The sequence below is a fragment of the Marmota monax genome, unplaced genomic scaffold (genome assembly GCF_021218885.2).
Source record: "Marmota monax isolate L192 unplaced genomic scaffold, Marmota_monax_Labrador192_F-V1.1 WCK01_AAM20220418_F8-fsc00083, whole genome shotgun sequence".
Lineage (NCBI taxonomy): Eukaryota > Metazoa > Chordata > Mammalia > Rodentia > Sciuridae > Marmota > Marmota monax.
Genome location: NW_026692848.1, coordinates 2,541,854 through 2,557,474, shown reverse-complemented (window position 1 = coordinate 2,557,474; position 15,621 = coordinate 2,541,854). Strand labels below are relative to the sequence as shown.

The 15,621-nt window shown below is 53.1% G+C and overlaps 1 protein-coding gene across 4 annotated transcripts in view; it reads right to left on the bottom strand.

The window, feature by feature from the left end:
- The window catches only part of Rps6ka2 (ribosomal protein S6 kinase A2), a 298,320-nt gene that overhangs the window by 57,202 nt on the left and 225,497 nt on the right, over positions 1-15,621 (bottom strand). For all 4 annotated transcript variants that reach the window (XM_058580916.1, XM_058580915.1, XM_058580917.1 and 1 more), the window contains 2 exons: positions 5,241-5,321; positions 3,038-3,117 (listed from right to left, as the gene is read on the bottom strand). In XM_058580916.1, coding sequence (XP_058436899.1) covers positions 3,038-3,117; positions 5,241-5,321 — 161 coding nt within the window. The remainder of the gene's footprint in view (positions 1-3,037; positions 3,118-5,240; positions 5,322-15,621) is intronic.

Here is a 15,621-nt window from a genome sequence, read left to right as displayed (position 1 = left end):
TGGTCTCGAGGCACGGAGGACAGCAGCATCGTGGCCAACCCTTGATGCAGCTCCTTCCCCCCAGCCTAACCTCCTCACCCCCACAAATCACCCAGCCCCACAGAGTTTCTCTGGGTTTATATTTTAATATGAGTGTTTCTCAATAAATAACCAAGCCATACTGTGAAGGTCAGGTGAGGAGTGGGAAACGGTCTCCACCTCATCTCTCTCCCTTTCACCTTGTGTCTTCCCGCTTGGGCTGATGCAAACACTGCTCGAGGGGTCAGTGCTACCAAGTGCACACACGTGCTACTTCTTGCCCAGGAGCCTGAGGGAGAGGGCTCGTAGGTGTCAGGGGTGGCAGCCATGCTCCTGGCTCTCTAGTGGCTGGGGCAGCCCAGGCTCGGCACTGACCCAGCTGGGATGCCCTCAGTGTTGCCTAAGTGTCTAGAACCTCATTCGGGCCAGCTAAACTGTGTAGGAGGCCTGGGACCACCAACCTAGCCGCCAGGTATTAGAACAGGCTTTTGTAGTCACATCACAAACCATCCTGTAAGTTCCCCACGAGAAATGAGTGCTGCGGAGACCGAGGTCCACATTACTGCTTTCTCCCTGAAACTGTATTGGAAACTTTCTCTCCTTCAGACTGTACTGCAGCCCTGCCCACCTTCCACCAAGGCCTACACCCCTGAAAGGCAGGTCCGCATGCGGCAGGGTTCCTGGTGCACACAGAATCAGAATGAGGGCAGTAGGAGACTAGAGGCAAGGGTGACATAGGCCAAGAAGGTCCTCGGCTCCCTAAGGGCCACTTCCAGTCAGGGCTGCAGACTTCTGCAGGTGCCTGCCAGGTGCCGCCAGCCCTGCTGCTGTGCAGTCACGGAGCCCATCCCCCTCCCAGCTGTGACCAGTGCCTTTCCTGGCTGGGGGCTCTTCTCTGCACTGCATGACACACCCACTGGGCTGGCTCATTCAGCCTCTGCCACTGTCACATTCTCCCCCCACTGAACCTGTCTAGCTGGGAACGGGCCACTGTGGCCGGCGGGCACTTGGTACTCAGGGTGGCTACACAGCTCTGCTGTCGGAGTCTTAGGGCACATCTCGATGACAAGCAACTTCCCCATGCCTGTGAGCGCCTTCGAGGCAGTCAAGGTGACCTGCAGGTGGCAGGATGCTGTCCAGGGCTCTGGAAGGAGGACTCCAAGCACAGGTGTATGCATCCCACACACTTCTTTCTACTCCCCTGTAAAGCCGATTATGCTCCCATGGTCACATTGTCACACCCCTTTGTTAAGAGTTCTTGGTGATTACTGTTGCCTTTTGTTCTGGGAGACAACCACAGAGCATCCCACTAGACACTGGACAAAAGCAGACCCCAGGCGGGCTGACTTCCCCTGGATGAGATGGGTGGGACCAAACCTATAGATATCAGAGAGTAATTGGCAGATGCCCAAGATCCAGCCTCTTGGGAAACCGGCTCGAGGACAGGCACCCGCACTGACCGGGCTTTTTTCTAGAAGGGGGTCAGAGTCCTCCAGCCCCCTATCTTCCCATAGCACAGGAAGCCCCACATGCACACGGCACTACTCTCCTGGGAGCTGCGGGTCAACAGGGAGAGCAGCCCTCTCGGGGTTTCTGGGACCCCTCCCTGCTGGAGGAGCCGCCACCTTCGTCTACTGCCCATCTGGAGTTCTAAGTGAGGCAGGGAGCCGCTGCTGAAGAACGGGAGGAGGAGGAAAAGGCCGAAGCAAATAAACCCCGCCCCTCGGGGAGGAGGACTCCAGGGTAGACGCTGGTCCCCTGAACTGTGCGCCCCTGTGCCGCCACCCTCTGCTCTGTAGGAAGCGGTACCACTTGGACTCGCTCCGGTGAAAAGCCCAGCATCACGGTCACTGGGCCCAAGTAGGCAGTGGGACCTCTGCTGGGTTCTTGACCTGCGCCACTGAAAACAATCTCAGGATACGTTGAAGACAGTCATGAGCAAGGACTGACTAAAGGACAGCAAAGCCGAGGCCTGCACCCCCGAGAGGCAGGTGGGACAACCCTCACCTCTCAGGGAAGAGGCGGCAAGTGGTGCGCCCTGAGCCTCTGACTACCTAGGGTCTTCCCGGGGAGAAGCGGCAGGTTCTCGGGTGAGCTGTCGTGAAATCAAGTGCTGTGTCCGTCCTGGGGCATTTGGGTTCAGAATGTTTCTCGTGGCTAAGCCATCTAGCCATGAGTCGGGTGTGGGCACATGGTGTGGGTCTCGGAGCCTGGTGACATTTCAGCGCTTTTGTTCTAGCTGATCAGGGACAAGCACACACTGGCGGTTTTGCTAGCTAACTGAAGGAATGGGAGGGGCAGCTCATGCTTGTAGATCCCGTCTCCCTCCAGTAGGGCTCTCTCCCTGTCGGCAGCTCTCCTCTCTCACTACCACTGACCTGGGCAGCATTCTGGCTTTCTCCCTCTGTAGAGCTCAGCACCCTCCAGTCATGAGGGCCTCAGTGCCTCCCTGGTGCCCTGAGCAGCATTCTGGAACACGCCTGTCGGAGGTGCTGGAGGTCAAAGTAGACCCTGGGGTTGGGAAAGCTCATGGGACTCAGGCAGCGTGTGCAGACCTGACCAGATGCTCCTGAGCAGACTGCATGGAAGGCCTGCCCCAGAGGACGGGACACGCTGAGCTGACTACATCTTCCTAGGATGAAAGCAGGAGCCACTATCTGTCCCAACTGTCACCTTCAACTAGCCATGGGCTTCCAGCTGCTCCACCTGGACAGTTAATGGTGGACCGAGGCTTCAGAGCTCCGTAGGATCTCTGGAGAAACCCTGTTCCCAACACCTTGCAAGAACAAAGCACTCCTGCAGCTTGTGCGGGCTCTTGAACAACAACCAACACCCCCCCACACACACACCCTTAACGCACACCCAATACTCACACAGCACACACACACCGAGCATCATGCACACCCAACACACATACCCCCCACAGCAAGCACACCCAGCACTCACACGGCACCCCCTGCCTCCTCTCTTTCCCTCCCAGACAGACATTTGCGGAGGGAATTCATGGAGGGAAGCCCACCTCTTTGGACAGCCGGGTGAAGAGATCGCCTCCCCGCAGGAAGTCCAGGATCAGGTAGAGCTTTCCTTCCGTCTGAAAGGCTGTGGGGGAGACACGGCTGAGAGCTGCAGGGGTGGACTCTGCTCTCCCTGACATGGTCAGTTTCCAGTTCCCAGCTTCTCTTGGGCAAACATGTCTACTTAACCTGCAAGCTGTCACTCAGAAGCGCAGGGGAGCCCAGGGAAGGGGGCAGGAGACCACATTCTGGTCCCAGTTTTGTAGGTCTTGAGACACTTCTTTCCCTCCGTCCTTTCCTTTGCCTCCTGAATCACGAAGGGAAGTGCGGGTTCAGGGGGAAAGGCACCTACACATCCAGCCTGCCCTCCCACCGCCTCTAGCGAGCGACAGGCCTGGCTTGCAGCTGGGTCTTCAGACGGGGACTCTGGGCTGGCTGGGCAGGCGAGCAGGGCTCCGACCACCACAGCCGCACTCCCACAGCTCAGTGCTCGGACAAGCCTCTGACTTCTTTCATGGCAGTGCTGGTGACTGGTCACCCTATTTGTGTTGTGACTAGGGCTCCTGTCCTCAGTTTGGTTACTATGCCTGACAATTTTAGATTTGTTTCAGGCTACAGAGTGTCCACACAGCTCCTGTCCATGCTCAGTGGTCAGCACGAAGGAGTGGACACTGGAGGATCTGGAAGAACCAGCCACCATTACTACTGCTGTGACTGCAGGCCCAGGTTCGGGAGGGTCGGTTCACTGTGAAGGCCAGGCCAGGTTAGGGAGGGGCCGTCCACGGACACTAGTCCAGGTTAGTGAGAGGCTGCGACAGCCAGGTTGGAGTTAGTGAGAGGCTACTGGCTGGGGCAGCCAGTCCAGTCTAGGGATGGCTGTCATTGTTTATACACAGTGCAAGTACAGCCGGAAGGGGTCCTGAGATCTCTGCGTCTGAAAGCCTTTGGTTTTCTAAAAGTCAATGCTAGAAGCATCATCATGGAGGGCTTTAGAGTCACAGGCTCTAGCTGGAGGACGCTTTGTTGGAACTGTGAAAGCTGAAGTGTGGATTTTAGTTTCATCTGAGGAAGTGGCTGGTCTTGTGATGGACCACAGGGGGTGTAATGCAGAGGGCCTGCTGAGAAGCTTCTGCAAGATGCCCATTTCTAAATCTCTCCAGAAGTATCCCTGGGGGCCGTCTCAAGTGGCAGGTGGATGGGACCTGACCCCAGCCCATCAGCAGCAGTGGGGGTGGGAGGGAGAAGGCCAGCCTGTCCCGCCTTGCCCACCGCACAGGGGACATCAGAGCTGGAGCTGCCCACAGTCCAGAGGGGGCAGGGGTCCCCTGGCCTCTCTGAGTCCACAGTGCATGCTGGGTTTCATTATTTCTGAATGGACGGGCCACGTGACTTGCACACAGGACTGGATGGCTTTTGGAGTATTACCAGGAATCAGCCTGGGAAGAGCTGGGAGTTGCCTCACCCTGTCCTGATGGTCACACCTTCGCTTCCGATGTGCACGGGCCTCACTTGTCCCCTCACACGCCTGCCCTGGAGCCCTGAAGCCAGCGGCAAGGGACCAGCTTGGTTGCTCTTTGCTGCACTCTGTTCACGTAATCATCAGAGAGGTGTGGTGCGGCGTAACTTCAAGGCACCATGACTTTAGATTGTTTTGATTTGAAGTTTTTATTCACGGCTCCTCTGAGGAGACGCAGGGCAGAGAGCAAGTGGAGAGGTGCTGCGTGCAAAGCGGGCACGGCCTCCAGCAGATTACTTGACCTGAGCCTCAGAAGATGCAATGATCGCCTGCCTGCCTGAGGGGTGCTTCTGAGGGCACAGGGGCCACTGTCTCTAGGAGGCTTGAAACACAGCATCTGCTTAAAAGGTGGTTGAACACTTGTAGCTTAAACAAACCACTGGTTCACAAACTATGACACAAACATGCTGTGGTTCATCCCAGTGTAGGTCAGACCTTCGAGCCGACTGTCAATGGTGACAGTTTAATAATAATGGACAGCCTTGAAATGAAAACAGGGCATCTATCTCTTAGGGGAAAAAAAACTCAAAGAAGATCAAGGGTTGGGGCTCGGATGGCTTCATCCATGACAGGGAAGTGTCTACAACACCAGGAAGACTTTCCTCTGTCTGATCTGCTGTTCCTTCGGCTGCCCCTGACCTGGCGAGGGTGGCCCTGGTCCTCTCAGGTGTGTCCGCTGATGCCCCACTTACCGTAGTGCAGCTTCACGATGAAGGGGTGGTTCACCTCTGCCAGGATGTCTCTCTCCATCTTCGACCTCACCCGGTCCCGGACTGCAGAACAGAGGCAAAGGGCTTTCAAGAGGTGGACTTGGAGTTCAGAGGAACATGGAGCACCAAATACTAGATAAAGTCATTGTTCCCGTTTTCAAACATACACAAGACTCGAAGCGATATGATGACCGCCCCTATGTCCTCCAGCTTGATTTAACAATTATTGACATGCTCTTAAATTTGCCCCCTTTCTCTCTCGACAAAATCACTGAAAATAAATTGTAAGCACCCAGACATTGTACCCTTAGGTGCACTTGCACATATCTCCCTAATCTAGAGTAACATCCAGAAAACTACCAGCTGCTTCCTGATACCACCTGAATCCAGTCCAGGCTTAACACCCCATGCCATTCTTCTTTCCAGCCCTTGTTCTTTCCAGCTCAGGATCCAGTCAAGGTCACACGCTCGCTGACTGCTCAACTGCTTTATTTATTTTGCTTCTAGAAAAGTTCTACACCGTTTCCCCCCTGGACTTTTTGGGAGGTCTAGGGTAGTTTTCTTGCAGAATGGTCCACGCTGCGGACTGTCTGATTGTGGTTCAGTGGGTTCTTTGACCCCTGCACTTCCTGTGAACTGAGGTCAGGCTTGGGGCTTTGGAGGAACGAGCCTGGACGATGTGGTGAGTAGGTGATGCTCCGCCTGGATGGCCTGGCAGTGGGAGGAGCTGCTGGGCTGCCCGCCGGGCAGTGCTCAGGGCGGTTACAGTGGCGAGTGCCATCCCTCCTCCACACAGGCCTGCAAGTCCCTTCCTAAGCGAAAAGCAACCTGTGGGGTGATACTTTGAGAGCATGGCCTGTGCATTTCCTGGCGCTCTTTCATCCAAGGATGTATGGATCACACGTATGCGCCAAGGATCACACATAATGACCCACCCCTGAGTCGTGCACAGCAATTTGGCCTTTCTGATAGAAGAGAAATCAAGGGAAGCTTGCCTCTCTCTCCACGGGAGACACGGACCATGGATACATATTTTAATCCAGTGTGTTTCACACAATTACAGCATCACTCTTTTGTGTTCTCACTGTCTCAAGCTTAGCCACCTGGAAATGCAGACAATGAAGTTCTAAGGAAAAACAAACCACAAACAGAGAAAGATGGCTACTGAGGAGAAGAGTGTCAAGACGGGCAAGTGACGGCACACCCAGGGCAGCAGCCCCTGACCTCCCGGGGCCTCCCGAGGGGAGGGCGGAAAGTTCTTCAGATGCTTCTGTTCGGACAAGTCCAACGGAGCCAGTCCCTGGGCCAGGCACTTAGATTCACCCCCACTCTGGACTTGTGACAGGCACCCCTGAAGTTTTATTTAAGAAGTCCCTCCCCAAGGGTGGTATGATAACAACAACCCTCAAAATAACCAAGTGGACCTGAACCACTGTCAGTGAGGCTGGGGAAACTGGACACCCAGCACTGCCAGGGGATAGTAACGGGGCGCAGCCACTGGAAACAGCTTGCTGGCTCCTCAAGGCTGACAGAAAGAGGGCGTGATCCGGAGTGCCACTCCAGGGCGCACATCCTAAAGTTGCAAAAGCTGTGGCTGGAGAGGCATTTGTACCTGTTCACAGCAGCTCTACTCCCAAGGGCTGACGGCGGAAGCGACCCAAGTGTGCCCGCAGATGAATGCACAAGCAGAAGTGGCTTCAGGGACACTAAGTGAAGTAGGCCAGGCAGACAACAACACTGCACGAGCCACTGACGGTGGCGTCCAGAACAGGGCCCCAGGCTGAGGCAGCGTGGCGGCCAGCAGGGACGGGGAGGAGGAAGATGGGGGTTTCAGTCGAATGGGTGTGAACAGTGACAATGCCTAGTGCTGCGGGTCACCTACACGCGGCTCGGGTGATGAGCCCTGGCTTCGCCACGACTTAAACACAGTTCTTTCCCACCCTGGTGGCAGGGACAGCCGCCCACCCTTGTTCTACTGCCTCTCGGTTCTAACTTCTGCGCGCAGAACTTCAGTTCTCTGGGGCCCACCTTTGTCTTTGATGCATGACTGTCACTCCCACTGGCTGGTCTGAGAAGGTGCCAAGCGGTGGCCTAGTGAGGACCACAGAGCGATGGCCTGGCTTCCACCTTGGCTTTGCCATGGGCAGCATCACTGTGGGCTGTTTTTCCACAGAAGCAGGGATGATGGCTCCACCCAAGGTCATCGTGAGAAGCAGGTGAGGCCACACACAAGCACGTGAAGCATTGGCCATGCCGGCCCCTGCCAGCGCCCTGCCTGCCTCTGCTGTCCTCTGTGGTGCCCCTTCACTGCACAGTAGATTCCACGGGCTTCTCTTTCTCTTCTGGGAGCCTCAGTGGGGGCACTGCTTCCCTCCAGGGGGAGGGAGAGAGGACCGGGGAAGCACCACCCTGCAGTCAGCAATAGGCAGAGCAGAAGACAGAGGGACAGAAATCAAGAAACACACCCATGCTGCTTGGCAGTGGGTGGCCAAGGGCGAGGGACACAGGATGCTGGCTGGGGAGACTGTCCATGGGGCGAAGGATGTGGGAGCGCAGGCAGATGGCACTAGGGCAACAGTGGGGTGATCAGGGAGCCATTAAGACTCTGTTCAGAGGCTAGGGATGTGGCTCAAGTGGTAGCGCACTCGCCTGACATGCGTGCGGCCTGGGTTCGATCCTCAGCACAACATACAAATAAAGATGTTGTGTCCGCCGAAAGACTGAAAAATAAATATTAAAATTCTCTCTCTCTCTCTCTCTCTCTTTCAAAAAAAAAAAAAGACTTTGTTCAGCCCTGGGACTGAAATGAGTGCCCCTGAAAAGCCTGTGGTGTGACTTCATAAGTTGTGATGTCCTTTTCTATTACAACAGTTTATCCATTCGTTCTTGAAAAAAATATAAAAATGAGAGCTCCTTTGTGAAATGTGACTGCAGCAATGGTGGATGTCACAGGACGGTGGCCAGCACCATGGTGGCATTAGGGTGCTCTCCACTCCACCCAATTCCTAAGAAAGTACGGTAGACGCCAGGACGGATCTCGGACCTAGTGCCCAGCTCTCAGCACCAGGTCACACCTTCACAAGAGTGCCAGGCTCACAGTGGCCATCATGGGCACATGCTGACTGGGTCTACTGGAGGAAGGATCTCACTGCTGCTGATGGCAGCTACACAACTGGCCACGCCAAGTTGCACACACTGGCGAGGGACAAACTAAACAAAATGCTGAAGGACAGCCATCATCCCAGCAATGCCCTTGGCATCTCAAACAGCAAGCTTGACACTGGCTGTCCCAAGGTGACTGGGGGATGACTGTGTGTGGGCTCCGGCTTTGCTGGCAGAGCAGTAGGAGCCTGGCCGGGCTAGTGCCCACTCTCTGGTGTCCGTCATTTGTGTTCCACATCTGGGGATGGAAGGAAGAGGCTGGGTCCATAGCATCTACCTGGCTGACAGCTGAGGAGTGACCTTTGAGTAACAGAGGCTGAAGCAAAGGTCCCATCTTCTGATGCCAAGTACACTCACACTGCCCCTTTGATACTTAAGAACTGAGGTGATTTAATCACCAGGAATAAAAAGGAAACCCGCAGACGGTCCTTCACCCCTCCACTGATGCCATGTCAGTGGGTTTCAGAAACTGAAAGCCTAGTCAGAGACACTCACATGGCCTATCCCATTCACAACACCAACGAACAGAACAGACTGGGAGTCAGTCTAACAAAAGAGGTGAAAGACCTCCACAGAAAACCTACCAACACCAAGGACAGAAACCCAAGAGGACCTCAGAAGATGGGAAGGCCTCCCGTATTCCTGGATAGGGAAGAATCAATATTGTCCAAATGGCCATACCACCAAAGACACTATACAGATTTAATGCAATTCTGGTTAAAATTCCAATGATGTTCTTTATAGAAACGGAAAAAGCACTCATGGAATTCACTTGTGAAAAACAAAGGCTCAGAATACCCTAGCAATCCTTTGCAGGAAGAGTGAAGCAGAAGGCAGCACAGCACCAGACCCTAAGTCATACCACAGAGCTGCAGTGACAGAAAGGGCCCCCAGACCCTAAGTCATACCACAGAGCTGCAGTGACAGAAAGGACATCCAGACCCTAAGTCATACCTCAGAGCTGCAGTGACAGAAAGGACATGCAGACCCTAAGTCATACCTCAGAGCTGCAGTGACAGAAAGGACCTCAGACCCTAAGTCATACCACAGAGCTGCAGTGAGAGAAAGGGCCCCCAGACCCTAAGTCATACCACAGAGCTGAAGTGACAGAAAGGACCTTCAGACCCTAAGTCATACCACAGAGCTGCAGTGACAGAAAGGGCCTCCAGACCCTAAGTCATACCACAGAGCTGCAGTGACAGAAAGGACCTTCAGACCCTAAGTCATACCACAGAGCTGCAGTGACAGAAAGGACATCCAGACCCTAAGTCATACCACAGAGCTGCAGTGACAGAAAGGACATCCAGACCCTAAGTCATACCTCAGAGCTGCAGTGACAGAAAGGGCCCCCAGACCCTAAGTCATACCACAGAGCTGCAGTGACAGAAAGGACATCCAGACCCTAAGTTAGACCACAGAGCTGCAGTGACAGAAAGGACATCCAGACCCTAAGTTAGACCACAGAGCTGCAGTGACAGAAAGGACGCCCAGACCCTAAGTCATACCACAGAGCTGCAGTGACAGAAAGGACATGCAGACCCTAAGTCATACCACAGAGCTGCAGTGACAGAAAGGACATCCAGACCCTAAGTCATACCACAGAGCTGCAGTGACAGAAAGGGCCCCCAGACCCTAAGTCATACCACAGAGCTGCAGTGACAGAAAGGACATCCAGACCCTAAGTCACACCACAGAGCTGCAGTGACAGAAAGGGCCTCCAGACCCTAAGTCATACCACAGAGCTGCAGTGACAGAAAGGACATCCAGACCCTAAGTCATACCACAGAGCTGCAGTGAGAGAAAGGGCCCCCAGACCCTAAGTCACACCACAGAGCTGCAGTGACAGAAAGGACCTCAGACCCTAAGTCACACCACAGAGCTGCAGTGACAGAAAGGACCCCCAGACCCTAAGTCACACCACAGAGCTGCAGTGACAGAAAGGACCCCCAGACCCTAAGTCATACCACAGAGCTGCAGTGACAGAAAGGACATCCAGACCCTAAGTCACACCACAGAGCTGCAGTGACAGAAAGGGCCCCCAGACCCTAAGTCATACCACAGAGCTGCAGTGACAGAAAGGGCCCCCAGACCCTAAGTCATACCACAGAGCTGCAGTGACAGAAAGGGCCTCCAGACCCTAAGTCATACCACAGAGCTGCAGTGACAGAAAGGGCCTCCAGACCCTAAGTCATACCACAGAGCTGCAGTGACAGAAAGGACATCCAGACCCTAAGTCATACCACAGAGCTGAAGTGACAGAAAGGACATCCAGACCCTAAGTCATACCACAGAGCTGCAGTGACAGAAAGGACATCCAGACCCTAAGTCATATCACAGAGCTGCAGTGACAGAAAGGGCCCCCAGACCCTAAGTCATACCACAGAGCTGAAGTGACAGAAAGGACATCCAGACCCTAAGTCATACCACAGAGCTGCAGTGACAGAAAGGACATCCAGACCCTAAGTCATACCACAGAGCTGCAGTGACAGAAAGGGCCCCCAGACCCTAAGTCATACCACAGAGCTGCAGTGACAGAAAGGGCCCCCAGACCCTAAGTCATACCACAGAGCTGCAGTGACAGAAAGGACATCCAGACCCTAAGTCATACCTCAGAGCTGCAGTGACAGAAAGGACATCCAGACCCTAAGTCATACCTCAGAGCTGCAGTGACAGAAAGGACATCCAGACCCTAAGTCATACCTCAGAGCTGCAGTGACAGAAAGGACCCCCAGACCCTAAGTCATATCACAGAGCTGCAGTGACAGAAAGGGCCTCCAGACCCTAAGTCATACCACAGAGCTGCAGTGACAGAAAGGACATCCAGACCCTAAGTCACACCACAGAGCTGCAGTGACAGAAAGGGCCCTCAGACCCTAAGTCATACCACAGAGCTGCAGTGACAGAAAGGGCCCCCAGACCCTAAGTCATACCACAGAGCTGCAGTGACAGAAAGGACCTTCAGACCCTAAGTCATACCACAGAGCTGCAGTGAGAGAAAGGGCCTCCAGACCATAAGTCATACCACAGAGCTGCAGTGACAGAAAGGGCCCCCAGACCCTAAGTCACACCACAGAGCTGCAGTGACAGAAAGGACCCCCAGACCCTAAGTCACACCACAGAGCTGCAGTGACAGAAAGGACCCCAGACCCTAAGTCATACCACAGAGCTGCAGTGACAGAAAGGACATCCAGACCCTAAGTCACACCACAGAGCTGCAGTGACAGAAAGGACATCCAGACCCTAAGTCATACCACAGAGCTGAAGTGACAGAAAGGACATCCAGACCCTAAGTCACACCACAGAGCTGCAGTGACAGAAAGGGCCTCCAGACCCTAAGTCACACCACAGAGCTGCAGTGACAGAAAGGGCCTCCAGACCCTAAGTCATACCACAGAGCTGCAGTGACAGAAAGGGCCTCCAGACCCTAAGTCACACCACAGAGCTGCAGTGACAGAAAGGACATCCAGACCCTAAGTCACACCACAGAGCTGCAGTGACAGAAAGGACCCCCAGACCCTAAGTCATACCACAGAGCTGCAGTGACAGAAAGGACATCCAGACCCTAAGTCATATCACAGAGCTGCAGTGACAGAAAGGACCCCCAGACCCTAAGTCACACCACAGAGCTGCAGTGACAGAAAGGACCCCCAGACCATAAGTCATACCACAGAGCTGCAGTGACAGAAAGGGCCCCCAGACCCTAAGTCATACCACAGAGCTGAAGTGACAGAAAGGACATCCAGACCCTAAGTCACACCACAGAGCTGCAGTGACAGAAAGGACCCCCAGACCCTAAGTCACACCACAGAGCTGCAGTGACAGAAAGGACCCCCAGACCCTAAGTCATACCACAGAGCTGCAGTGACAGAAAGGGCCCCCAGACCCTAAGTCACACCACAGAGCTGCAGTGACAGAAAGGGCCCCCAGACCCTAAGTCATACCACAGAGCTGCAGTGACAGAAAGGACATCCAGACCCTAAGTCACACCACAGAGCTGCAGTGACAGAAAGGGCCTCCAGACCCTAAGTCACACCACAGAGCTGCAGTGAGAGAAAGGGCCTCCAGACCCTAAGTCACACCACAGAGCTGCAGTGACAGAAAGGGCCCCCAGACCCTAAGTCATACCACAGAGCTGCAGTGACAGAAAGGACCTTCAGACCCTAAGTCACACCACAGAGCTGCAGTGACAGAAAGGACCTCCAGACCCTAAGTCATACCACAGAGCTGCAGTGACAGAAAGGACCTCCAGACCCTAAGTCATACCACAGAGCTGGAGTGACAGAAAGGACCTCAGACCATAAGTCATACCACAGAGCTGGAGTGACAGAAAGGACCTCAGACCCTAAGTCATACCACAGAGCTGCAGTGACAGAAAGGGCCTCCAGACCCTAAGTCATACCACAGAGCTGCAGTGACAGAAAGGACATCCAGACCCTAAGTCATACCTCAGAGCTGCAGTGACAGAAAGGGCCTCCAGACCCTAAGTCACACCACAGAGCTGCAGTGACAGAAAGGGCCCCCAGACCCTAAGTCACACCACAGAGCTGCAGTGACAGAAAGGGCCTCCAGACCCTAAGTCATACCACAGAGCTGCAGTGACAGAAAGGACCCCCAGACCCTAAGTCATACCACAGAGCTGCAGTGACAGAAAGGACCCCCAGACCCTAAGTCATACCACAGAGCTGCAGTGACAGAAAGGACATGCAGACCCTAAGTTAGACCACAGAGCTGCAGTGACAGAAAGAGCATGGTACTGGTGCCCAAACAGACCCAAAGACCAGTGGGACACAACAGAGGACAGAGACAGACCCACATAAATACAGTTGTCTCACACTAGACAAAGGTGCCATAAACACACATTGGAGAAAGGACAGCCTCTTCAACAAATGGTGCTGGGAAAACTGGAAATCCATATGTAACAAATTGAAATTAGACCCCAATCTCTCACCCTGCACACAACTCAAAGTGGATCAAAGATCTAGGCATTAGACCAGAGACCCTGTGCCTATGAGAAGAAAGAGTAGGCCCCACTCTGCATCATGTCAGCTTAGGAACTGACTTTCTTAATAAGACTCCTAAAGTGCAAGAAGTAAAATCAATGAATGGGATGATATCAAACTAAAAAGCTTCTTCACAGCAAAGGAAACAATCAAGAATGAGAAAAGAGAAGCTACAGAATGGGAGAATATCTTTACCATAGCATTAATCTATAGGACATATAAAGAACTCAAAAAACTTGACACCAAAAAAAAAAAAAAAACCCAAAATAATAACCCAATCAATAAATAAGCAAGGGAATTGAACAAGCCCTTTAAAGAAGAAGAAATCCAGTTAAGAAATATGTGAAAAAATGTTCAACTTCTCTAACAATTGGAGAAATGCAAATCAAAACCACTCTAAGATTCCTTCTCACTCCAGTCAGAATGCCAATTATCAAGAATACAACAACAATAAATGCTGGTGAGGATGTGGGGAAGAGCCTATACTTATACATTGCTGGTGGGACAGCAAATTGGTACAGCTACCACGGAAAGCAGTATGGAGATTCCTCAGAAAACTTAGAATGGAACCACCTTTTGACCTAGTTATCCCACTCCTCAGTTTATACCCAAAGGACTTAAAATCAGCAAACTACAGTGACACAGCCACATCCACGTTTATAGCAGCTCAATTCAAATAGCTAAGCTATGGAACCAACCTAGGTGCCCTTCCACAGAAGAAGGGATAAAGTAATCGTGATATATATATACAGAACAAAATATTACTCAGCAGCTATAAAGAAGAATGACTTCATGACATTTGCTGGTAAATGGATGGATCTGGATACTATTATGTTAAGTGAAATAAGCCAATCCCAAAATACCAAAGGCCAAATGTTCTCTCTGATATGTGGATGCTGACTCACAATGAGGGGGTAGAGAGGGAAGAACAGAAGTTCATTGACAGGGAAGTGGGGGATGGGAACAGGAAAGACAGTGGAATGAGTCAGACATTACTTTTGTATGTTCATATATGAGAACACGACCAGTGTAACTGCACATCAGACCATGCTCTCCCCTGCTTGATCACCTGCTTTTGTGGGCTGCACAAGAATGGGAAGTTATACTTCATGTGGGTATGATATGTCAAAATACACTCTATTGTTATATATAAAAATGAAACAAAACAAACGTGATTCTGCTAGCCCCGTGAAGATGGCAATGCCAGCCATGGGAGTGCACCTTGGAAACCCTCTGGGCAGGTGGGGAGACCTGGAGAGCAGCCCACTGAACGTGAGCCAAGACTGCTCTGTGGTCAGAGCCCACGGGGACCACAGGGATCATGCTCTGCACCTGCTTCTGTGGGCTGCTGAAGGGCAATGTCACCACAGGGAGGCATGGCCATCGCAGGCCTGAGGATGACTTTGTGTTGGACACAGCATGACCTCAGGGCTTTGAGACTGGGCCGGGGGACCCTGCAGACCCCACTCTGGGCTGAGCCCAGCTCCTCCCGACGTGTGGCCGTGGCTGGACACTACGGAGTCTGAGCAGAGTGAGAACCCATCTCCCCCTGGCAGCTCTCAGCTCACGGAGATCTGACTCAGCAGAGCACCGGCTTCCATCAAGTGGCTGTGCTGCTAAATGTTCAGGGGTTGAAACTTTTTACAGTTAATCACTATAAAAAAATTCAGGAATTGGAGAAAACCATAGATAATGATGATAGTAACAATGGACAGGAAGAATGCTGACCAGCACAATGGGTCTCTTCACTCCTATACACTGAATCACTTCAGAGAAGATGGACACAGTACTTGACTCACTTCTTTACCAAGGAATTCTGCGATAAACCGTGAGTCCGTCATCCTTCACATGGCGCAGACGGTGGGGGGAAGCAATGAAACGTCTCTGTGATTCAGGACATGCCAGCATCTGAGGGACGCCAGGGGCCCAGACAGGCAACAGGGAGAGTCAGAGCCTGTCAGTGGGGAGGGCCCCGCCGGGGGCACAGCCTGGGATCTGCTGCTCAGAGGGTGGCCAAGATGGCCACGGGACCACTCCCCCTTTGCTTTTTATCTTAGACAATGTGCTGGGAAGATGTGCCTGAACAGAGAGCACCAGCCAGGACAGGCCCCCTGGGAGGAAACGCCCTGGGTGGGCAGGCGGCCTGGGGTGGGCACCGGGCCCTCATCACCTCCAAACAGTCTGATTTTGAGTCTTTGCCG